The sequence below is a fragment of the Melanaphis sacchari genome, unplaced genomic scaffold (genome assembly GCF_002803265.2).
Source record: "Melanaphis sacchari strain LSU unplaced genomic scaffold, SCAv2.0 Contig50_pilon_pilon, whole genome shotgun sequence".
In the NCBI taxonomy this organism is placed as follows: Eukaryota; Metazoa; Arthropoda; class Insecta; order Hemiptera; family Aphididae; genus Melanaphis; species Melanaphis sacchari.
Genome location: NW_020271344.1, coordinates 2,497,834 through 2,525,187, shown reverse-complemented (window position 1 = coordinate 2,525,187; position 27,354 = coordinate 2,497,834). Strand labels below are relative to the sequence as shown.

At 24.5% G+C, this 27,354-nt stretch overlaps 2 protein-coding genes across 8 annotated transcripts in view; both read left to right on the top strand.

Annotated features, from left to right (window-relative positions):
* The first annotated feature begins 619 nt into the window (after positions 1-619).
* LOC112599292 (DNA polymerase theta) lies at positions 620-11,696 on the top strand. Of its 6 annotated transcripts, none has more exons than XM_025346110.1 (26): positions 624-959; positions 1,578-1,689; positions 1,836-1,951; positions 2,026-2,150; positions 2,210-2,338; positions 2,422-2,626; positions 2,705-2,837; positions 2,924-3,079; positions 3,365-3,577; positions 3,639-3,860; positions 3,927-4,135; positions 4,203-4,373; positions 4,591-4,741; positions 4,800-5,043; positions 5,101-5,227; positions 6,104-7,011; positions 7,533-7,852; positions 7,927-8,117; positions 8,884-9,016; positions 9,078-9,263; positions 9,326-9,414; positions 9,477-9,648; positions 10,684-10,835; positions 10,911-11,175; positions 11,260-11,417; positions 11,513-11,696. In XM_025346110.1, exons 1-26 carry the CDS (start codon positions 903-905, stop codon positions 11,636-11,638), a joined length of 5,070 nt encoding a protein of 1,689 aa, XP_025201895.1. In that variant the 5' UTR covers positions 624-902; the 3' UTR covers positions 11,639-11,696. The 6 variants fall into 6 exon arrangements, 5 of the variants coding, with proteins under 5 accessions (XP_025201900.1, XP_025201898.1, XP_025201895.1 ...); XM_025346111.1 differs by lacking the exon at positions 624-959 and adding an exon at positions 1,443-1,500; XM_025346112.1 differs by lacking the exons at positions 624-959; positions 1,578-1,689 and having other exon boundaries at positions 1,872-1,951; positions 2,039-2,150.
* A 7,085-nt stretch (positions 11,697-18,781) lies between these two features.
* The window catches only part of LOC112599367, a 190,777-nt gene continuing 182,204 nt past the window's right edge, over positions 18,782-27,354 (top strand). Inside the window, exon 1 of one of the 2 annotated variants that reach the window (XM_025346248.1) lies at positions 18,782-19,051. In XM_025346248.1, the coding sequence (XP_025202033.1) occupies position 19,051 (1 nt within the window). In that variant the 5' untranslated portion in view covers positions 18,782-19,050. Of the gene's footprint in view, positions 19,052-25,231; positions 25,480-27,354 lie in introns of those variants that run through there. The other variant, XM_025346247.1, reaches the window with a different exon arrangement.

Here is a 27,354-nt window from a genome sequence, read left to right as displayed (position 1 = left end):
TTAGTATTTACATCGTTTCACGAATGCCTAATAGGTACTAGGCAGAATAATATAGTGAAACATTCTACGTATATTATTTCAAGTAAAACTGTCATAGAACATAGAACTTTGCACGTTTTGAAAATATACGTCCATTTTTGATAACTACAAAATATCAATAAGCATTTCAGTTTTTTATTTTAAATCTTGAATTTCCAGTAAGTAATTATAATTTATAATTCGTAAGTAGGTACCTCGTATATAATATCATGAACGTTGAATTATTAGCATATTATTTAGTACCTAATTACAGTTAATGCTACACGTTAATAACATTAAAATTAAAATCAACTGTATTTTTAATTATTAAAATAAAATAAAAATAGTAAATTATTAAAACTAAGAACGATTAATAATGGTATTAGATATACGAGATGTACTAACGTTTGCCATGAATTAAACGAATTTGGATTTTTTCGATTATTTCGTGGTGTGATAGTATGAATAACGTTAAAAAAATTGCGCCAAAATGCCTGTCTTATCTAGATTTTGTTTTTTTAAACATTTCCCTTATCATTGTTGTAACATATTTTTTCTCGTGTGTTTACATTTTACAATAACAATTAACAATTACAATTTAGTAATATTAATTTACTAAATGCATAGGTTTGTAGTATGAACCTTCTACTTACTACCTATATAATCTAATAGCATTGTTAAATACTGTATTAATTTCGCAGTGTCGTCTCAAACATTTAAGCTATGTCATTAATAATTATATTTTAATAATACTTTTGGTTTTCTCTCATTCACATTGAATTACGATACATAATGCAAAGTATAAGTCAGTTTCAGTTTTATTTTATTTACACGTTATTATAATTTATAGCTATTTTTAATATAATTTCACACAAAAAACTATAATGGCCGATGATTTGTGCAGTATTGATTCGTGGGGTTTGCCTGTCCAAATTGTAGAAGTAAATATTTTATACTTAAAGGAACGCCATGTTGTGCATGTTGTCACTCTCTTACAAACATACAAACTTAGCAAATTAGTAGAACCAATTTTTGTTGTTAACTTTAATATTAAAGTAAATTAATCTACTATTATATAATTTAGTTTTTTTATTTTATTAAAATAAAGAATTTGTAACTGTAACACATGTTTATTAAGCAAATAGGATAAAATATAATGTGGAGAATATTTACATGATATTATAGTATGAGGAGAGAGACTGTCTAGAAATAGAATCCTCTTATAATCTAAAGTTAGAACCTTATATATGTTTATATTTTGAATTTCTTACGATATTTCAATATTTAATTGAGTTATAAGCATTTTTTAATTGTAATATTTTGTATAGCCATAACTAATTTGAAAATTTAAATATCATTATAAAACGAGATGTATTAACATAGATAAGATTTTTACCTTTAAGTTTGATAATACAACCCTATATTGGTTCTGTTGAATTTTAAATGTTGTACATTTGTAAGATAGAAACAACACACATGTGGGTATGGAATCTTTGTAATTATATTTCATTCATTAACATTGGTCATAATAATGTAAAATAATATTTTGTTAATTTTAGAACTATAAAAAACGAGGTATTGTATCAATGTTTCCTTGGCAAGTGGAATGTCTAACGAGTGATGGTGTTTTGGATGGACGCAATTTGGTATACTCAGCACCTACATCAGCTGGTAAAGATTTTATTTATTAAATTTTATACGTTTTTAATTTTGATAGTTTTTGTAATCTTATGGCTATTTTTTTAATTTTAATATAGTTCAGTAGTAGTTTATGATCTTTGTATAATATATTTTACTAACCATTGTTATATTTTCAGGAAAAACAATGGTAGCTGAATTATTAACAATGCAGACAGTACTAGAAAGAGATAAAAAAGTTTTAATAATCCTTCCATTTGTATCAGTTGTACGAGAAAAAATGTTATATTTCCAAGTAAACTTTTTTTTTGAATTATTTTTATAGTTGTATTAAATTAGTGGTCAATAATATTCAATTACTTAATATAGGAATTATTTGAAGGAACAAACAAAAGAGTTGCTGGATTTATGGGCAGTTATACTCCAACAGGTGGATTACGTTCTGTAAATATTGCTATTGCTACTATTGAAAAAGCTAATGGTTTAATAAATCGGTAAGTTATACAGTAGAAATTAATTCTTATACAATTGATGATAATGATTTTGATTTTAGCCTGATGGAGGAGGATGGATTGCAAGATGTCGGTTGTATAGTTGTAGACGAACTACATATGCTAGGGGATTCAAATAGAGGCTACCTACTAGAATTATTGCTAACAAAAATTAAATACATGTCTAAAATGTAAGGACTTATTAAAACCATATTTTATTTACTTATTTATACCTACAGATATATATATATATATTTTAAATATTTGATTACAGAAGAAGTAATATAACGATTCAAATTGTTGGTATGTCTGCTACATTGCCAAATTTAGAAATGCTTGCAAAATGGTTAGATGCTACACTATATCAGACAAATTTTCGCCCAGTTCCTTTAAAGGAATATTTAAAAATTGGAAAAAATGTTTATAATGCCAACAGTCTTTCTTTAAGTCACACAATTGAACCCAGTGTTGCAATTAATGTAATAAATAATAAATATTAAATTGTATTGCTTAAATCATACTATATTTTAAATAAATATTTATAATTTTGTATTTAGAATGATCCAGATGATATAAAATATTTGTGTATTGATACAATTCTTCAAGGATATTCAATATTAATATTTTGTTTCACAAAAAAATGGTGCGAATCTTTAGCTCTTGAAATTGCTTCTGAAATTAAACGATTAGGTAACTATGTTCACTTTTATTTTTAAATTAATTGAAGAATTGAAGAATGATAATAAAAATGAAATATTGCTCTATATTAATTTAAGGTGGAGTTAATAAATCAAAAGTTGGAATTGATTTACGGAATCAATTAAATGGTGAAAATTTAGGAGATGTATTGGAGCAGCTTAGGAGATGTCCCGTTGGTCTTGAAACTGATTTAAGTAAAACCATTTCTTTTGGTGTTGCTTTTCATCATGCAGGTGATCTTTTATTATATTTCTTTTTAATAACTATAGCAAATTTTGTGTTTGTTGCTTATTTAAGTCATTAATAATATATATAAATAGTTATTGGTTTATATGTGTATTTTAAATTTTTGTGAAATGATTTGTTAAGTAATACATATGTAATATATGTAAATATTTTCTTCAAACTTGACTGGTATAATTTTTTGACTATTTTTTTTATTAATTATTAATATTTAGGTAAGTGAAAACTTATTAATTTGCATATTTAAGTTTAAATATATTAATAATTTTGTTAAGGTCTTACAATGGACGAAAGGGACATAATCGAAGGTGCATTCAAGCAAAATATAGTGAGAGTATTAATTGCCACATCAACTTTATCCTCTGGTGTCAATTTGCCTGCACGAAGAGTGATTGTAAGATCACCACATTGCCATGGATTTCCTATTGATATTTTACAGTATCGACAGATGATTGGACGTGCTGGTCGTATGGGTGTTGATACTGCTGGTTTGTTAACATACATTTTATGAATTTTATTGTTATTTTAAATATTTTATTTTTATTTTAGGAGAAAGTTATTTAATATGTAATGAGAATGAACGACAAATGGGTGAAGAAATTGCTACTCAAAATCTTCCTCCAATTAAAAGTTGTTTAGGAGTTGGAGATTTTTCTAACTGCTTAAAACGGGCACTATTGGAAGTAGTTGCCGGTTGTATTGTTTGTACCATAGAAGAAGCTTTTGAGTATATTAAGTGTACATTACTTTATATATCTAATGGTGAAAACTGTAAGAATTTATCATAATAATTTAATGTTTTTAATTTATTATGAGTTGGATTTTAAATATTTCTAGTAAATGAAACTCAAATCCATGAATGTCTAAAATTATTAATTGAACATCAATTTGTAAGAGAAAGTGACAATAAATTAGCTCCCACTAATTTGGGTCAAGCTTGTCTTGCTGCATCTGTTACACCTGAAATTGGTCTAAAATTGATTAAAGAACTAGATAGAGCAAGACAAAATTTTGTCCTTGACTCTGAACTTCATTTACTTTATTTAGTAAGATAGATTATTTTTTAAATATTATATGGTTGTAAATAAAAATAATTAATTTATCATATTTTAGATTACACCATATTCAGTGAGTGATCAGATTGGACATTTGGATTGGTTTAGAGTTCTAGGAGTGTGGGAAAAGTTACCAAATTCTATGCGTAAAGTAGGAGACATGATTGGTATTGAAGAAGGATTCATTGTTAAAGCAATGACTGGAACCAGTTTTAGTACATCTTCAGACGTATGTTATTATTTATTTTTTTTTTTTAGGGCAATAAAATGTATTTTATATGAAGTTGACAAAAACTGAAAAGTTATTAAAATATTTTAAGTTTGCAATATGTATTATAAAATAACATTGCACAAATACTAACCTAGTTTGCATAACATTTAAATTGATCTAATGGCATATTTTTTTAATGTTTGAAACATAGTTAATTAATTTTATATGTATTTAGAAACATAAATTGGCTGTTCATAGACGATTTTATACATCACTTCTACTGTATGATTTAATAAATGAAGTGCCCATTAACACTGTAGTTTTAAAATATGGTACATCTAAAGGTCTTTTGCAAAGTCTTCAACAATCATCTTCTACTTTTGCTGGTGAGATTAATCATAATGTTTTAATTTTATAGGTTTCGTTACATTTTATTTTGTTTAGGCATGGTAACTCAGTTCTGTAAGAGACTTGGTTGGTCCTCCTTAGAATTGTTAATATCACAATTTTCTGAAAGACTACAGTTTGGTGTACAGAGACAACTTGTTGAGTTGTTACGATTGGACTGTCTAAACTCAATTACTGCTCGAGCATTGTATAATGCAGGAATACAAAATATTCCTGAACTAGCATTAGCTGATTTGCGATTAGTACAGCGTACCCTTACTAAAGCAATTCCATATCAAAAGTAAGTACAGTTAAAAAGCTTGTGAGTAAATTTAAAACTTAATTTATTTTATTTTAGTAATGTGAATAATAATAATACTGATGATGAAGATTTACGAAAAAATATTTGGTTGGCTGGACGTTTTGCTCTTAATGAAAAAGAAGCTGCTATATTTATTATAAATGAAGCAAGACATCTTTTGCAGGTAAGATTCAATGTATAATGTACTAAACAAATTTTTTAAACCAATAATTGTTTGTCTTATAATTTGAACAATTACTAGAAATATAACTTCAATGGAATATTCAGGCTTAAAAGGAAGTCTCAGTATTTCACTGGCGTGTGTTGTAACACAAGTCTTATAAGTGTATAATGTCTTGTAAAAGATACTTTTTAAAAGTATTTATGTGTAGATAGTTGTTTACAAAGTTTAAATAAACAAATATAATAAATCTAAATGCTATCATATACTTATAATGTTTATTAGTAATGTGTTGATTATTTGAGATGAAGTGGAATCGATTCAGATTAAAACTGTAATCTATTTTGTTAATCTTTCTGTCTTGTATCTTGTTTTAACTGTCTCCGGGTATTGGCCATCTAATTTGTCACAATATTTGTAAATTTGTGCAATTACTTTATTCATGTGTGCCATCAGGCATGTACAGTATTTATTGTATATTTTCATATATCCTGTCTGTCATAAGAGTAACTTCATGTGATTTATAGTTTGGATAAATTACATCAAATATTAAATCAGTTATTAAATTAATTAGTTATAAGTTGTAAACATTTTAAAATTGTAATATTTTACTTACCTACATATAACAGACTTCAGAATATTGAAAATCATCTTCAGAAAAATATGTTGTTACCTTTTAGTTTAATAATAAGTAAATTTACTCTAGTAAATTAATGAATCCAAATGAAAATTTGTGATGTAATGCTCTTGTCAAAAACAGAAAAAGACATCTAGGTAATATGTCCTATTTAGTTTTTATTGAATAAATTGTTAAAGAATTAATATTGAATAAGTATCTAATAACATTATTTACTATTTCATTTCATTCTTGTATTATAGAGAGAACTTGGTCTTAAATCAGCAAGTTGGGTTGATAACAACAATGAAGAAGAAGATTTAGATACTACTGTGAAGATACGTCCTACGTCAAGAGATGTTACAGTAATTGAAAATAGTCAAGAAAGTAACAATTCAGCGAAATCTTTAGTAAATGTTTCTATTCAAAATTTATCAAATTCATCAAAAAGTGATGAGTTATTTGGTGAATCTGATAGTGTAATCATTAAAACAGAAGAAGTTACTAACAAAGATTATAAGAGAGAAAGCTTGGATCTTTTTGAAGGGTCATTTGAACATACTAAATTTAGTATTACTGTAAATGTTTGTCAAAATTATAATTCAGATAATCTAAGTAATAAATCAATTAGTGATTCATATTTAGCCGAGTTGATCAAGATACCAAAAGAACTAGAAGAGAAATGGGATTGTAATATTGGTGGAGAAATTATTTTAGAAATGAGTCAAAGAGATGTTGGGTCCAAAAAACGTAAAAGAGAAGAAGACTCTCAAACTGATAATGGTAGTTTAAGTGATATTTTCATAGAACCTCTACCAAAATTAAAAAAAATTGAAGAACCCTCAACAAGTTGCAGTAAAATTCCTGAGACAAGTAATTATTTTGAAAGTACAATGTTTCCAGATTCATTAAGAATTGATACTCAGCTTGATCAACTATTGAATAGTAATGGAAAAATGAATACAACTTTGAATAAAATATCTACAGAAATGAGTAAAACTGTAATACAAAGGGCATTTCAAAATTCTTTTAATTCAATGTCAAATACGATAATATCTCCTAAAAAGAGTAATGATGTTATCATGACATGTAATGATTTAACTATATCTGACTCTGAAGATATGATTGCAGGATCCCAAGACACTTCATCTAGTGGACCATCTCCTCGCAAGTATGATTTTTTGCTAGTTATATGCATGTAACCAGGCCTTTAAGTTAAGGAACTGAAGTCTAGACATTTTTTGACAGCAAAATAAGATATAGTGAAACTGCGTTTACACAATTCACTTTCAATAATTCAATAATAATGATTTACTCTAAGCAAAAAAGAGTTTAACATTGATCAATTTTATTCATTGTTTAATGTGGATGATAATTTTATTTGTACACTGTTTATTTTTCATTTACTGTGGATAATCTTAAATTATCATCAAAAGTTAATCATGTAATTTTGGCATAATATAGTCACCCTCATACTTATGTATAATTAATAATTAATTTAATTTAAATTCATATTAAGCATAATATTTTTAAAATTGATTAGCAAAAATTTAGTTGATAATATCATAATATGAGTGGACTTCAGTCTCCTTAAGCCTCCCCCCAAGTTATAACTATGATTAGTTTTTATTTTTTTGTGTAAATAATTTATGTATGGATGTATCTGATAGTTATTTTTTATTATTATTTTAGAGAATCTCCAATTAAATCTAATGCTAATGCCAACTCAAAATTTGACACATTGGCTTATAAAACTAAACTAATGGAAAATATTGATTTGTTTGCCCGAGATCATTTTCCAGATATTAAACGCAGAAAAGAAATAACATTAGCTTTAAATGTATCTAAAGAAATTAATACAGAACATAAAATTGGTGCTAGAATTGTTAGACGAAGTTTAGGAAATAATAAAAATACAAAATTATCTAAATTTAATGACCAAGTATTGAATGGATTTGCTATTACGTGGTATAAACAAACAGTTGTGCATTATGTAGATTTTAATAAGACTGGTATGTTTATTTTTATTGTAAAACAATGTTAATATAACATACAAATTGCTATATTATTTTTTTTTTTTTAATAGGCCAATCTGGTTTAAGTTTATTGAAAAAGCTGTTATCCAATAAAAATTTAACTGTTAACATAACTGATGCTAAATTAAGTTACAAAATTATCTCTCAATGTTGCAACATCAATCCTGTTTGCAAATTCAGAGATCCTTTTGTTGCTGATTGGTTAATAAACGGTCAACAAAAAAATTCATTGGATAACTTGGTAATTTGTATATGTTATTACGGGTAATGTATACAATTTAGGCGTTTTTTACAATGCCCTTTGTTTATTGGGAAATTTATGTATAATATAATATTTAATCATAAAGTATAATCAAAATATAATAAATAATGATGTATATGTATATTTGTACTATAATATTTATATTATTAGAAAATATAGTAATTTTGTGTATTTTTATCAGTTTTCTTATAATGAGGTAGTCTACAAATTATAAGTAACATATATAATTTTTAATTTGCAAAGAAAGATTTTTGAAAGTTGACGATGTGCCACAAACAAAAATTTCACTCTGGTAGACAACATGGAAATTTTATAATCTGGGTGGTTAGGGCTACGGCGGATATACGTATATATAAAAATGAAAACAAGAAAATACAAGTGCAAAGCAGTGAAGTTACTGCACAACAAAATTCTAGGGAAGCAATATATCAATACATGCAACAGTGGTATAAAAATAAAAAAATATTATATTTTTTAATAATATTTATTGTAGTATAAATATAAACCGTTATTCATCATATTTTGACTATAGTTTATGATTAAATATTATATTATGTATACATTTCCCAATAAACGAAAGACATTTTATATTATACCCAAGTATTGTAGAAAACACTCAAATTGTATACTTTGTCTGTACATGTACACCATTATTTACTATTTTTACATTAAAAATGTTTTTGTTTATCTGTAAGACTAAATATATTCATAATTGAATTCTATTAATCAAAAAAATGTTTGTTAGATTCAATGGAATTTAAACTTCCAAGGAAATATACAAACTAATGATGCAGTTTTTAATGCATTTATCACCCATAAATTAATGTCAAGTTTAAGACATCAGCTTAAAAAAATATATATTTATAAAACATTTAAAGGTAAAACTATTTACATCAAGTTCATATTACAATTATTTATTAATTATTAATTTGATATTAGATATAGAGATGCCTATACAAATTATATTGGCAAAAATGGAATTGTATGGCTTTGGTTTTAACAAAGAATATTTGGTAGAGTTAAATGATACAGTAAATAAGCTAATGGCTAATATTTCTAAACAAGGGTTTGAACAATCTGGAATCAAGTTTAACATGCAATCCAAATTAGAATGGGCTAAAGTAAGTGTTAACAGTTATTTTATTTAACAATAGATTTCATTATTTAGATTTTGTTGAATAGGTAAAAAAAAAAACTGAAATTAACTGATAGCTCACCACATTTATTAGTTGAATTGGTTCACAATTGGCGAAAATTAAGTTGTCTTAGAAACACTGTAAGTATAGAAAAAGTAAATATTTTTAGAACATTTGCTTATTAATTTTTTTCATTTTGTAGCATATAAATATGTATTTAAAAGAACAGAATGATCGTGTTTATTGTGATAGCAATACATATTCTAATACTGGTAGAATAAGTATGCATGAACCCAATTTACAAAATATACCTAAAGACTACATAATTGAGAATGAAATATTAAGTTTAAGATCAGCATTTGTGCCTAAATCAGGTCAGTTTCATTGATATTATTATTGTATATTAATTATTAATAATTGTCACTACGTAACTTCCACACAATAAGTCGAGAAAAATTTAAATTATTAAATTTCTTATTTGATTAATGTTTTGTATTTTTGGAAGCTGCTTAGTATTTTGTATAGACAAATTGACTATATTATATTGTTTTTGACATTTTCTTATCATCTAATCATTGGGTTCCTAACTTTCATACAATTTGGTTAATTTTCTTGGATTTTTTTGAGGAGCAATAAATATTATATTATTATTATTGGTAGTAAGAAATAACCAATTATTAAAATACAATAATTTATGTGTGGCTTGGCATGGCGTGTTGGCTGCTACCAATCGCGAAATGCGACTGAGAGTAAGTAATAGTCACAACTACTAGTTCCCGGATGGGTGACCACCCGGATTCATAGTGGTTAAAAACCTTGCCACACATACATGTGTTTGCTATCAACCATAACAACCATAACAATTGTAAAAACAACCTACTGTACCAACCTTACCTCTACCATTGATTATAGAATAATAATCAATGCCTCTACCTACAATTCATAACCCCTACAAAATATGCTAATGACCAAGTTGTCGAAGCAGAAATTGTATAAATTTCAAGACCAATAAAAAAAATAAAAATAATAATCTATGTTCCAGGCTTAATCTAATTACTAATTAGTAATTAGTAATCTTTTTAATATTGTTTCTCGTTATAAAATGTCTTACAAAAAAAAGAATGATACAGTACATAATTTACATAATTAGCCGCAAGGTTATGTTATACCTATTTTTTTTCCCATGACTAATTTAATATTTTCATATTGATTCTGTTGAAAATAGAACTACATTTTTGGCAAAAAACTACCATTAGGTATACAGTGTTTTTTTTTTTTTTTAAAGAGAGAAAATGCAGTGTCAATTTACTATAAATTAATTTATATTTATACAGTTTTAAATTAGTTTTGTATACATTAAAAAATATCAAAGCAATAAAATTAAATTTTAGAATATTTACATGTTATAGATCAAACACTGGTATCGGTAGATTTTTGTCAAATTGAACTACGTATACTTGCACATTTATCTAAGGATTCAATATTGTTATCTGCTCTTACATCTCCTGGTGACGTTTTCATAAATTTATCATCCAAATGGCATAATATCCCAGAGATTGAGGTTTGTGTACAAATATAATTGTATTTCTTACATTCAGTTATGTGCTAAGAATATATTTTTATTTTGTGTCTTCAGGTATGTGATGAACTCAGGCAAAAAACCAAACAAGTTTGCTATGGTATGTTGTACGGAATGGGTGCAGTAGCTCTAAGTGAAACTTTGAATATTACTCAAGATGAAGCACATAAACTAATATCAGAGTTCAAAAGTACATTTCCTGGTGTTAACAAATATTTTAATGAATGTCTGACACAATGCAGATCAATGGAGTTGGTAAAGACATTGAGTGGACGAATTAGACATTTTCCAGATATTAATAGTAAAGTACCAAAGATAAAATGTATGTTTTTATTTATTTAGTATTATATTTATAAAATAATAAAATATATATTTTAATATTAATTTCATGGTACATTTTTATTAGCTCAAGTTGAACGTCAAGCAATTAATACAATTATTCAAGGAAGTGCTGCTGACGTTACAAAAATGGCAATGATTAAACTCGATAAAATTATTAATCAAGGTATTTTTAATTCACGAGTACATTTAGTTATGCATTTGCACGATGAACTAATTTTTGATGTAAGTATTATATTCACATTGTACCAACAACAGTTTTCTCATTTTATAATTATATTATACCATTAAATTATTGAGGTATTTTGTAATGTTATTAGGTTGAAAATACAGTTCTTGATGAAGCTTGTTCAACAATTATCAAAACAATGGAGTCTGCGGTTAATCTATGTGTACCTTTACCAGTGAAATTGAGAAAGGGTTCTTCATGGGGTGATTTAAAATAATGATCTCATTTTTACAGTTTATTATTGGCAGATTTTTTAATAAATATAAATATTTATTTATTTTTTTTATTAAATAAAAATAAATAAATATTATATTATGTATATTAGTCTGAATACTTAATAATCACTGAAACTAATTTTTTTTTTAATGCATTGAATGTGTTAACTTATTTTAGTTATTTTATCAAAATTATTACTTTCATTTTGTAATTTATGTTTAATTTAGTATTATATTGTGCATGCTTTTAAATTATCAAAATACCTTTTAGCTGGACTAATTTAATTATTTACTATTTTATTTAAAAACAATTTTTTTTTTAATGTTTAGTTTTGATTTTCATATTATTGAATTAGTCAAAATTGGTGTTGTGATAATGTTAACTAGTCTTTATAAAATCTTACTATATTCTTTTGAAAAGATTGTATTATTTATGTATTATTTTTAATACAATTTTATTTACTGGGGAACATTAATTATTGTTGGGTTCTTAAAATAATATTTTTAATATTTTGATTGGGATTTAATGTATGTAATACTTATTTTATGAGTAATAAATTGTTTAAATTTAAATTATTATAAGTATTTTAATTTAACAACATTGATTAACCTGCATATACAGTCAACTCGCGATATAACGAAATTCTATATAACGAAAATCTTGATATAACGAATAAAACTACCGGTCCCTTGAAAATATCGCGGTATAACGAACAAATGTAATGTATTTTGGTCCCCTCGATGTAGCGAAGCGTTTTTGATCAAAACTCTCGCAATGGAACGAATTTTTATAAATTTGGAGCTTTCTATCACGAATTTTTAATTTTAATTAAGATAAGATACATGTCTCTAGTGTATAATTCTATGAAAAATATATAAAAATAAGTATGTTGCTATTACCACATAATAAATTAAGAAGTTTTTCTGATGATTATCATGCGATAGTACACTCAAGTACAGTATCGCAATAAAGATAAGACTTATGTTGATTAGTGGCTCTACGCAATATCTAATTTAAAAAAAAAAATAAATGCACACATGTATAGCGATTTATTATATTATATGTACATATTAAAAGCAATATTATTATTATAGCATATTTTTATTAGAAATATTATTACATACATTTATATTGAAATTAAACAATAAATACATACTTTTTATAGTCAGGATTTTTTCAGGGGGGGGGGCTAATGCTCCCTGGCTACGCCACTGTTTCATGGTATATTTTTTAAATATAATAGGTATCGGGAGATTGTTTAAGGTGTTACATTATTGTATGGAAATTTTTTTTCTATAATTATAAATAATAATTAATATAGATACTTATATAATATAATTATTATTTAATAATTAACATGATAATATATCAATTTGACCTTATTTTGTAATTATTAAAAATTTAGTTTTACTTCTTAAGTATCTATTCAATATTGAATTTATTTATATCTTTATAAATTATGCATTGATTGCTATTGTTTATTGAAAATTAGTAAATAACTGTTTATTTTTAGTATTTAAACATATAACATAAATTCAATTTATTGCTATTTTAAAAAATTTACATTTATAAGGAAGGGATAATAAAAAAGTTAGCAAATATATTTAGTTAGCAATTCTAATACCTCATTGAGTAGGTAGTTGTTAGTTGGTTAGGACGATTCACCAAGCTCACTAATTTTTAAATATCTACTGAACTGAAGTTTTTGAGCTATTTAACTTTGTGTCCTCACCTCTACTAAGAATAATAAATCCATATAAATGGATTTCGAAGGTATAAAGATTTGAAAATTTAAGTAATCTATCAAAATTTATAATTTGTAAAAATGGTTCAAGTATAATACATGCTAAATCCAATATTTATATTATTTTATATCTTTGTAAAACCTTATTTTAAATAGTATTATGTTTAGTATAAATATTTTTAACTGAAAAAGCACTTATACAAATTTTGAATTATGTACATTTTTAAAAAAAGTATTTACTTAATAATTTACGTTATCGCTCGGAAAAACAGAAATTTGTATCGTAATAGAATACACTTTAATTAGTCATATAGGAAATCTATCTTTAAGTGTATTTAAAAATTCAAAAAAATCAGAATTTGAATTAATTCATTATCAACAATAACCAGAACAGACCGGTGAAAATTAACACATAAGTTTAATTTCTTTCAATAAGACCAGGCTCGGTGCGGGTAGACTGACAATTTATATTGCATCAATTTCTTCAAATAAATGCATAAGATTATGTGGATCCTCATAGTTGTTACATAGTATTATATAGCTAACTTTGAAATTGGTAATATATATATATATATTGAAATAATTTATGTTCATAATCCAACCATTTTTTTTGATTAAATAGGCGTCGTATTTCTTTATTTGTTGCTGCTGTAATCATCCCGTATGTTAAAGTATTATATTCAAGAGATAGAGTTTTAAGTATTTAGAAGGCTTGGATGCGATTGGCGTCGATGGTAAATTATTGTATGTGCGTATTTAGGTTTATTGTATTTTATTGGAAAACTTTTTTTTTTCATTTCGTTATTATATGTAACGATTTAAGCAATGTATCCTGAGGACTGTGATCGTGTTCGTCGGTAATAAAGTGTGCTAACTTTTCCTGATTGAATTTGTTTTTCAGTTTTTTTTTCTATTTTACTTTATACCATGACACCGCGCATAATTAATTTGTATCGGAATTTATAATACTAAAAGAAGGTGGGGAAATTAGCGCCGGACCATAAAATTAACGAACATGTGTCTGGTGATGAATGATAATAAAATCATTGTTGTGCTCAAATTAATGAAAACAAATAATAATAATAATAATCAAATAACGCGCGCTTGTCATTTCAGTGAGACAACACTATATTTCATAATATCTCCTGAATATACATATCTCTTTATGAATCGACGGTCGGATAGTCTTATTGTGGCATAGAACAATATTATGATTAGACGACGAGTTGATAGCCTATAGAAGGTCGTATAAAGCATATCAAGTAATATTATACATGGTTATGCGTAAGTTTAAAATATTCGAGCGAATGAAATTTCCGTGTAACGTGTGTGCGTAGGTACCTATAATGTAGTTGTAGTGTATAATATTATGCAACTTATAATCATATAGGATGTATCTAACACAATTCACAAGACGAGTAAAAGGCCCATATTCAGAATACATTTCTGAGAGGAGGGAGGTTAATTTTTAAACTATCCTTCGAGTAAAAAGGTTTAGAGGACCCTGGTTTATACAGCATATAGGTACTTTGTTACTTATGTTATATTATTCAATATTCTACTTGTTATCTTGTCAAAATTAAACTTTAATTTCAATTGTATCAGTTTCGTTATAAAAATATGGATGTTATTGATTTTCAGTTACCATAAACCGGGTTTATGCTACCAATAAACTTAACATGGTATGTAAGTGCAATAAATGTTATATTATTTATGGCTATATTTTATAAGTATATAACTAAGAATAAGCGGAGCAGAAAATTAAGAGTATTAACCACTGGAAAATTGTGGAATATATTTCCTATAACAGTCCAATGCGTATTTATCTTAGGTAATAGTTTTTGTTATCAATATAAATAGGTATGTTTTTTTTTTATATAGAGCCTGACCAATTAGATAATATAATAAGTAATAACTATGTGTTCTTTATCTATAATATTATTGGGTTGTTTCACCCACAATAAATTATTTAACAAATATTGGAATTTTACAATAAATTAGATAGATCTTGAATACCGAATACGTTATACCTATTTATTGAAAAATGAGCAATTGTTATTTAATATAAAATTTTAAATTCTAAATATTGCTCAAATTTTATTGTTTTATTTTGGGTAAATTAAAAACTAATTTATAAATTATGTAGATACATTTGAAATAAAAAAATTATCAAAAATCAGAGGTTGTTTTATTAAAATCTTTGATATTAATGAATATATATATATATGTATATATATATTTTAAATTTTCAGTAATATATTATTAAGTAGGCATTACAAAAAATTGAGAAAATTCATAGAAACAGTAAAATAATAAAGTAAAAATGCATATTATATAAAAAATATTATTTATTTCGAATAAATTTGTATCTATTTAATTTGTGATTTATTGTCATTATTATTAACTTAAAAAAAAAAAAAACAGTGAATATGAAAAAAATCAATAAATAGAAATGAACTCGAAATTCTATCGATTTTTTTATTATAATATTATAGAACGTTTGTTATTAGAGTAAACAAGTTTCATAACAAATCGATTAAATTCAATTAAAAATAAATTAATAATGCCATATAATTGTAACTAAAGAAGCTCGAGGCGTCATTAATAATGGAAATTATTGTGCACAGAACTGTGACAAAGAGGATGCTGATGCGGGGAAGTTGGATATTGCAAGTGAGACAATCGAGAGAGAATTGAAAAGATAGAAAAAGATCTCCACAAAGAGAGTGGGAAGGGTGATAAAATAGGGTTATAGTGTGGGTCACAGCTGATGGCAATTATTTTATCAACTTTAAAATGTAGCCGAGTGTATAAATGAAACAAGTCTGTAGAAATATGATATTAATAAACAGGTAAGATATAATAATGTTTAATATCGAAATTAATTCAAACGAATAGATGGTGATATTCTACGTACCTAACGTTCTGCATGAGTGTGGGTAATCGTTTTTTATTTTATAAATTTAGTGCGTACGTTTAACGTCTCAAGATAATTTTCGATGGTTTTAATTCTCATCAATACTACATGTATATATAGGTGTTTAAAGTTTAAACACCATATGGTAAACGCAAGCGGCAGTTCATAAATATAGCAAATGGTTGGTGTTCAGATGGGTGTGTTTAAAATACATGTCATAGGTACATATTTTATGCTTCTGTAATATTGAAATACATATTGCTTAACAATATTATGTGAGTGTACAAGTTAGTTATTTCATGGCTATATGATATTATAATACTTCGTATGTACACTTATATAGTTTTATATGCGGTAGTCACAAATGTATATTTGTACTTGGTCTTTAAAAGGATTTGAATTCTAAAATAATTTGTATTGTTTGTGATTTATGTTTACTATAAAATCATGGTTAATTAAGTTAAATTCACAGCTCAGCTATAATAAATATTTAAAACTTTCTAAATAAGATTTATTTAAACAATATCAAATTCGAATAAGCTGTATGGAAAATAAACATTAAACCACTAAATTTTGATAGATTGGTGAATGAAGAAAAGTTAAATTACGTGACAAAATGTTCACTTTCTGGTAATATAACAACTATAGGGCGTAAGGTAGTCTTAAAAGTGTCAATAATGTTATTTAAAAAAATGATAAAGATAGAATATAAAATGTTTTTTGCTGTATATTGTTTAAATTATAATAGTCAAATACTATTTGAATATCTCCCACACTCAAAAAATAAATGGAATATAACTATAAATTTTAATAAAGAATTTTAAAGGGTGAAAGGTTTAGATGTAATTTTAAAAACATGTGTATCATTTGCATTTTGCATGATAAAAATTATTTTTTCATTGATATTTTATTCAAAAGTAATATTATAATTTATAATTGTAGTTTTATAATAATAAATTTAATTTTGTTTTTTTAAACTACAAAACATAAGCATTCTCATGTAGAAAAAAGTTTTTAATCAATCAATCAATCAATCAATCAATGTATACATTTACATAGCTTGTGATTAAGGATCCTTTACATTCAAAGTACCTTAGTAAAATCAAAGCAATGACGTTGCATTTTACTCGTATACTCTTATATAGTTATATCTCAATAATCATATTATTACAATGATTACTTATAACGTTTTCGGTAGGTATTATATATTTAAAAAGAAGTTTTAAGTATTGTGTATAAAAAATGTTAACACGATAATAGGATTTTATGCCATTTATCGAATGTACCTTAGATATCAATAGAACCGCAGATTCAAATATATATATTTAATATATTTTACGTTTATGTTAAAAAACCTTAAATTTAGGCTGTATTATTTTAAAATTTGTGTCATATAATTGTATCTAATTCAAAGTAAAATAAAATTAATAAATATAAGTCATATTCTGCATACAATTGAATGTATAAATGCCATTTGTAATTTTGTTCTAAAATTAACTGTAATAATTAATAATAAATATTTTTACTGTTGAATACATTATGTATGGAAATAATGAAGTGTTGAGATATTAATGAGCAGGTACATAAATATAATCAAACATTCATCAATTTATTGTACTTTCTAACAGTATTAACCTACCATTACGCCAATATTCTAAACAATAAATATGAAGTGTTCTGTATACCTACCATAAAATATACTACGTAGTAGTTAGTAGTAGTAGTTGCCATAGCAGGGTATTGTTCTATTAAAATTGTTGTGTAAGAGTAATAATTCTGTGATTATAATACAATAAACAATTAAATAACTAAATAATGTGATAACAATACATACTGAGTAAAGATTTATGTTGATCCGTAGTCGTAATGTATTATAAAATATTAACCCGCCTGTACATTTGTATTTGTACAACGCCATAATATTATTATTATTGACTTCTCTGTTTTGCAAAAATGTGTAAATATAAGAAAAAAGAGACTGTATTTACTTATTAATTAGGGTTATAATAATAAAAGGTATTAAAAATATATTTGTATTTAGTTAAATTTCAAGTTTGACAAAACAAATTTATTTTGATTGTGATTGGTATAATTTAATTTTCTTTTTAAAGCCAACTAGCTTCCATAATGTAATAATAATAATAATAATTTAATATTTACATTGGTGATTAAAATGTTATCATGTTAAAATTATAGTTGATATATCATATATTATGACTGAGTTAAATTGTTATTTTCGAATTTATGGTACATCATTGCGTAGATGTCTAATGCTTATTCATTGAATTTAATTAGTAATTTATTGGAAGAGTTATAAATTGATAAATCAAAAAAAAAAAAAAAATGATCTTATCATGATATTATGGATATAAATTTGTAAATAATCAACCGTACCTTTCAATACAATAATAACTCAATTACATATTGTATACTGTTTTTATTTTCTGTGACACACTCACTACCGCTCCAGTATATTACAACAGCCCCTAACGTTCGGGTATGCGCGAGATTTCCTCGTGGTTTTCTACGTCAGTTGAGTGGCGTGTTCGGCAGTATTCGGTGGTGTTTTCTCTCGTTCGTCTTCATTTACCGTAAATACGTTTTTCCGATGTTTTGAGATCGGCTGCGATCATTGTTGCTTTTTACGTTTCGATTTTTCCCGTGTTTTAAATTTTGCGATTTTAATTGAGTCGTAGTTTTAACTACAATGTTAAATAATTTACCATAACTTTGAAGCAATTCAATCAGCCAAAGTAAGTGTTCATAAATACATGGTATATACATTTCCGTTCATATAAATGTATAATGAATAAATTAATAATATAATACTAATAATACAATTTTTAAATGGGTGTTCAATTCTAATATTTGAATATAATTACTACAATAAACTATAAACCTATATCTATATCATGTGCACTTACGTATTCAACAATTATTATTAACTTACTTCTAATATTAAACGTCAAATATTGTAATACTGTCTAAAAATATTCAGTGTGCAAACAATAATTTTTAAATCATAATTGTTATTGTACCTTTATCCAATAATAAATTGATGTATGTTTCAAATAAATATATAGTTATTGTAAAGAATTTAAAAACACTTTAATCTTAGTACGAGTATTTATGCATTTTTAATCCTTATTAATCTGACGTATTAAAAAAAAATGTATTTTATGAAGAGAAAATAAAATTTCATACTGAAAATATGATTAATATAAAATTTAGTAGTTTATGTGAATTTTTGTTTTTATGAGTTCAAATAATTTTATTTGTTGTTATAAAAATTAGTCTATATAGTTAATGTATATTAAATTTTATATAAATTTGTGTTTAATGAACATTGTTAAAGTAAAATCCAATTATATTTTATTTTTATCAAAATGTGATACTTTAAATATTTTTATTTATAACATCAAACATTAAAACAATTTCATAAATTGTACTCCATACAAATAATGAAATTATACAATAAAGAATAAATGCATACATTTTATATTTTGAAATTATTCATAAATATTTATAACAAAAATAAATATACTCGTTGACAAGAATACAATTTATTAATACGTTTAAAAATTAAGTATTATACATAAATATATATATATATTGGTATAAGAATAGGGCTAAATAACTTATGTAAAATTTGCAACTTTTAAGTGCTAAACTTTTTTAATATATTGTTAAAAAACGTTTGATGAAGAATTATTTTATAGTAATTTGTTTGGCAACTATAAAATGTGTATTTTTTGCTGTAAACATATCATGTTAAATTCTTATATTTATTAATTTTCAATTTATTTATAAACTAAGTTGGTAGTGAAAGAATTGATACCATCATATTATTAAGTTTTATTGATGTGTAAGTGGTATCTAATAAATACAATTTTAGTTCCATCCATCAATCATTAAAAATTGAAAAATCATAAATACGTCTGCACTGGTTTAGTTTAACCACTTCATTTGTCCATAACGATAACATTCATATTATATCATATAATATATATCTCTATTTCGTAACTTTCAAAATAGTAAGTTGCTTATGCATGTTATTTCATTTTATAAACATAGGTATAATATACTCGATATGCATAAATAAATATGTATAATAGTTGTCAGTTTATAAATTAGAAAATCCTTGAGGGACCTTCATCCAATAAGGCTTTATATATATATAAATATGTGTGTGTGTGTGTAGAAAGAAAGTGCCCATTATGTAGAAAAAAATTAAGTTATAATGTGACTCCACAAATAATTGGGTTTTATAATTTTAATTATAATACATATTATTAGTTGGTAAAATGTTTTTGTTATATTATTAAATTTTAAAGAAAATAATGAGTTGGTACGCATGAAACTTTTTTCAATTGTTTACAATGATTGTTAATTTATAAAATTATGCATATCGACGTTTTGTTATTAAAATACAAATTTGAAGAATGCATTGGAATAATAATTATCTGACTATTCAATGATTTATTATTGTGTATCTCATATTTTTAATGCTACACTTGTTTACTACGGTTAATTGTAAATTGTAGTTATTGATCCAACATTTATAATGCAGAATATATTTAATTAAATTTATCATAAAATATAATTTTATGATTTACAATTATAATACATTTTAAATTTATGTTATTATCATGAAAAATAGAATACTATTTCGTCTTTTTATATAATTTTAGTTTGTATGGTTATAATAAATTATTTTTATTTTTGTAAAAAATAAAATAGAATTGCTGAACCAGTTTTAGAAATTGTATAAAATATGTTTTAGGATTTAATGATATGTGCACGTTTGTATACGAGTATTTTATTAAACATGTCTTAAATTTTTTCGCTATCAATAAGATAATACATATTTAACATTTTTTTTTTCGTAGATTTTTATTTTATTTTTAATAATTTAACCTATTTATGTTATTTATGTTTCTAAGTATAAAATGCTAATATGTTTATAATGTAAGTATCTACTGATTTTTGAAATAATAATCAGTGATGTAGTTGTAATTTTTTTAGTGAGTATACGCTTAAATGTAATTGAAATATAAACGTGGGGGGGGCTTTGCCTCCATATCCCCTATAACTCCTTTATGCTACATTAATATTGTTTTATATTTATTATAATTACATACACTATATTACTTCCCTGCCGTAATTGAGACTTTATGGTCTACAATCATACTTCTAGGATATATATTATTATATATTTTAATTTTTTTTTTGTCTTATCAGTTAGGTACATAGACGTTTTCCCACAATATTTATAAATAACTCTATGGTTAGTATACCCATGGCTTAGTATATACTTAGCGACTTAGCGCTGTGCAATAGATAATATTAATGCCTAATTACAGTCTTGTACTGTCGTAATTTACACTGTTTGCAGAATAAATGCATTCCCTACGCGTATACCCGCGTATACCTTCCACTAAACCACTGATTACATTAAATATAAATGTTGAAATTATCGTTACACATTAATCGAGAAATCTTATTATCCAAAATTAGAATAATTCATTGTAGTTAGGTTAATAATTCAATAATACATTAATTCTATAGGTTATTTTATATAAATGGTCTTATCTATTTATGGATATCCAAAGTATGCTAATAATAATGAATAAAACAGGTTTTGAAATTTTAATTATTTCATGATTTTTAGGCACACCAATTTGCTATTTTTCGTAGTTAAATTTTATATCATGAATTAGTGTTTTAAAAAATTTATAAAATGTATTATATGCTTAAACATAAACATTAATTATAAATATCCATACCTAGTTTTTTAGAATAATGTTTTATTCACAATTTAATATTTATAAGAAATTAGTTATTATGTACCTATTTAATAGAATGTTTCGAAATAAAAATATTAACATTAAACATATTTTAACGTTTATATTTAAGCCGAAAATATATTATGAAGAACATTTTCACCAAAAAACTGAATGTTTTTCATCATAATGTATTCAAGTTGATATTTATTAAATACAATATCTAAGCAATAATTTATTATTATTTTGACTTTTGAGACTTTTTTTTATAGTTGCTACTTATTCAGCAGCATCCAGACAGTAAAACAAAGAGAATAATAAGAAAATTGAACGAAGATGATACTTTTGGCGTCGGTTCTAATGAAATCGTTACAAAAAAAATGATTTCTTGATATAAAATATCTTTGAAACTTTTTCTGACTTAATAAAATAATATGGAGTACAATAAAAGTACAAAATCAGTTTTTTTTTAAACTATTTATAAAAAGTATACAAATATATGTTCAATGTGAAAACGTAAATCATCGAAAATAAACATGTTTCTTGAGATATAGTCTGATGCTAATGAAATGATCACGATTTTATATATGATTCATTGCATGGTTATACGAATTAGAATATATACCAGTATACAAAAACATGAAAATATACGTATTAAAAATTATTAGATAAAACAAGTTAAATAAACAATAAATAATCTGGTATAAAAATATGAAGTTGAAATCGACAAAAACGTTGTATGTGTAATTTATTTCAATAACTTTGTAGTAGTACAAAATTATTTTTTTTCTTTACTTGATCATACTTTATGAAACCAAAGATTGTATTGTTTACAATTTTTACTAGAAAAAAAAAATGAAATGTATATTATTGTAATTATAATGTTTTGAAATACATTAATATTGTATTATTATTTATATTTTAAATCAAAACATGGAATTTAAGTTTATTTTGAACCACATACGAGTAGATAACATACATATATTTTTTTACATAATACATTACTTGTATAATTAAAATAATTATAATTGAATGAAAAATATTTATACTTTCTTTAAATATTTAAAGAATTTATTATGTTAATTGTGATCATCTACATTTTTTTCTCTAATGACGCTATTGATTAGGAGTAGGCTATTTAATACACAGATTACATTTTAGTTTTTAAATTACTTCTTGCTCATAAAATATTTGATATTTCTAGGGTTAGGATTAATATACAAACAAATATGTAAAATATGCACTTATAGATGCATAAATATGTAAAAAATGTATTATGATCAATTATTTTACAAATATTATATCAATATAATACAACATTGTTATTATTTATGATCACTAAATATCTCGTTTATTTTAAAAAATAATTAATTAACTTAGATAGGTAAAATATTATATTAAAGTAATTAAAATGTAATATAGTGTAATGTAATAATTTTAATTTGTATAATTTTCTGAGTTAACATTTCTAAAAATTATTCGTAATACACTTTTGGTATCTATTAAAAAACACGTCTTACGATGTTGATGTTATATGATGCAATCAGTGTAAAACAGTAAAAATATTTAATTAAAGTTCCTCAAAATTATTTCATTCACTAATTTTTTCATTTAATTTATTATTTTATTCATTTTCATTCAAAGTATAGAAATTTTTTTGAAAGTATCTATATTTGTAAACGTTTTTGTAGAAAAATCATACAATATAATATATTTTAATTAACTTTCTATTATTTCATAGTACATGCAGCTAGCACAAATATGTATTTATTCAGAAATATACGATTAATTTACATTTTATTAAATATATGTTTTTATAGATTTTGTTATTATAGATTCTACACATCATGAAACGAACATATTTTCAATCAGAATTGTTCTAAGTCAGCTGTTATATGTATACTATATATTCTGTGTATTTATATACATTTTGTCTTTATTATTACCATAGAATGGGTTTCATGTTAGACGAATAAAGTTGAATATTGGTGAAAAGGGGGGGGGGAGGTGTGTTGAATTATGGAAGTTTAGTTTCTCAAGTCATCTAAGAAAAGAGCACATATCTGTGTTTAACGAATATTACTATTTTATAGTAGGCTTGCTACAAAGAGTGAGTGAGTGAGGTCATGTTTAACCATCTTAAATACTTTTTAAAAAATGTTTCATGATATAAATATTTATATATCTTCATAATTTTTATAGAGAGTGATATTAAATATTTTTATAGAGATCGATATTAAATATTTTTATAATAACGCAATAACGATAAATTAACAATGTTTTTTTAATGATATTAATGTTTAGTTTTTTATTGATGATGAAATCATAAATTTAACTTATAATTATAATTATGTTAAGGGATATTTTGCTGTACATATGCCTGTTTTATAGCATATTGTCTTAGAATTATGTTTTATTATTATTATTAATTGGATTTTATTTAAGTTAATTATTTATGATTAACACTTCAAAAGTCGCACAAGTTAAGAACACCGAATGAACTCATGTGTTTGTAGACTTGGAAACTGTGACAATGTTGTCCACAAAGAATTTTATAAGTGGTTAGTCGATCATTGGGAAGCAGTATAATAGGTAGAGTAGAAAAATTATTATAGAATGTGTTACAGAAATTAAGTTTGAGGTAATGGCCATAGATATTATATCATTCTTATTTCTTATATTTTCAAGGTTGACAAATCTGATTAAATGTTTAATTTAATCAAGGCATAGGAATTATACGTATTGATTAGGAGAGTATAATAATGATGATTCATAATAATTACCTACCACCGGAAAAGAGTATAGATTGAAAAATAATGTACTGATTATATTCGTGAACTGATTTTCTGTACAATTAGTGCTGCATAATATCGTTAAAATTTCAAATCAATGTCTTTATTATCACGAAAAAAGAAAAAAAGTAGTCACATTGTATGCGTTGATAAGAATTATCAATTTTGTTTTGAATAAAGCAAAGTTAGAAATATTTTGATGCGATATTATATGTATGGAATTTTTACAGGTTATTGTATCTGCAATAATGTGATATGTGATGCAATAATATGGGATAATTTTTATATAGTAAGTAATAAAGTGTATAGAAGGTGATGGATATGTCTTTTTACTTGCGTGTACTGCTATAACAGGATGAAGAAATTGTTTGAATAGATCAACCAAACGTTTTAGAAATTTCGTCATTTATGATCGACAATGAGGAATGTTTAAGTAAGAGTATGTTAGTTCATAGGAGTATCGTATCAATGCATATAGTTAATGCGCGATGCTATTATGGGCTAATGATGATGGACGTGTTACCAAATAAAGATTATATAATACGAACATACACGAATTATGATATTAAAATGAGCAGAATGAGCGTTTTTTCATAGTATATCTAAGTAAGTCAAAACCAAACTTATTGTAAATAAATAATAATGAGAATAATTATCCTTTAATATTATATAGATTATTATAAAAGTAAATAATTATTTAATCATTTGTGTTGTTACTAATTATTTCTATACGTTTTTTATACGTGATCAATCGCATAAGTGTAATTTATTAAGCATGTGCTTATACATTTTATTTTACCATATTATTATATATATTATGTATAACATGTTTTTATAATTCTATTATTTTATTTTATTTTTATTTATTATTTTAAATGTTTTGGATTTATTTTTTGTAATTTGTACAATCAATGTTTTTTCATTCGAATTTCAATTTATTGATTAGTTTTTACTATTATAATCTCAATTTTAATGAAATAGTTATGCTATTTATCTGTATTAGAATATGTGGTATATAATAGCAATATATCCTATTGTATATCAACTAAATCGTCTAAATCAGACAAGATTGAAAATGTTTATTGTTTCATAATTTTTATTAGGTATTTTTAAAATATGTAATATTGTTGAATGCAGGTAAAATATTTTTAAGTTACTACCTTTTTTGCCGAAAAGTGATCGGTAGAAAAAACAAACTAAGTATTTAAGCTCCAGTTTTAAGTTTGATCTAAACATGACATAACTAGTTACTTTAAGTATAATATATATATAGTGTCGGTTTGGCACATTTAAGGTCCTGGAGAATTTTTTTAAGGGCCCCATACTTAAAAAATACAAAAGGTTTGAAAAACTAACATTAAAAAATATATTATATGTATATTCATTATAATATTAGTTTGAAATCGATCGATAATATTTTTTGAAAATCACATCAAGTTTAATTTTGTAGCACTATATTTATAAGAATGTTAGAAAAGTTATGATTTATAAATATAAATATTCATAATCTAGCTTTAAGTATTTTGTGTATACACTTATTCACTTACACGAATAATTTAATGATTGTTATATATTATTGTATTAATTTAATGTAGTACGAAATAGTCAACTAAACAATATTATACATATTTTATATATTACTAAACAGTAAACATATATGTAAAAAAGACAATATGTTGTTGTATCACGATATTTTATAAATCTTAGGGCTTGTAGAAAGAAACACGAGTGGAGGCACCACCCAGTCGAACATTGTTTCTACATACTACATAAATTATTATTTTTGGTATACGTATAACACACAACTATATAAGTATAATAATATTATATAAATTTCATTAGTATAATATTTATGATTGGGAATGTCAGAAATAAAAATTCTATTTGGTTCATTATCAAATATGTATGGCAAGTGGTGACCATTTAAGATATTAATATTATAAGCTTTTTTGTTGGATTAAATATAAGTAAATAATAATAGTAATAATAATAAAAAAACAATGATCCAAGAGTAGTTTTTGTTATTACATTGAGGGTATATGGTGTCTATAAAGCTGTCAACAAGTGTCTTATAGCAGAAATAAGAGTAGGTATTGGTGTATCATAGATGTAAGACGTACATTTTGATCGATGAAGTACCTAGACATTTGATATTTTGACATATTAAATTTAACTACGATTCGAGCGTGAAATATAGTTAAAGGTAAAAATCGTCAAATATGATGTTTGTGTATGGATTATAAAATGGTTAACACCTTAATGGATTGACGGTGAACACGTACAAAATAATATTATGCATGAACATAACTTCAGGATAACGAGCTTTTATTAGAATATACAAATTCATCATATGCTGTTGATAATAGGATATACTTAAATGAAGAAATTAAACGTAGTAACAAAGATTATTTGAATAAATGGCAGAACAGGGGTTATAAGTTTAGTCGACCTTAATTTAGTGAAAGAAGAAGACTGCTCTAT

Excerpts from the sequence above, each read along its gene's own strand:
- LOC112599292 (XM_025346110.1), top strand. The coding sequence starts at position 903 with ATGGCCGATGATTTGTGCAGTATTGATTCGTGGGGTTTGCCTGTCCAA. Across the intron at positions 3,861-3,926 it reads TATATCTAATGGTGAAAACT|TAAATGAAACTCAAATCCAT; the intron begins GTAAGAATTTAT and ends AAATATTTCTAG. Across the intron at positions 11,418-11,512 it reads ACGATGAACTAATTTTTGAT|GTTGAAAATACAGTTCTTGA; the intron begins GTAAGTATTATA and ends TAATGTTATTAG.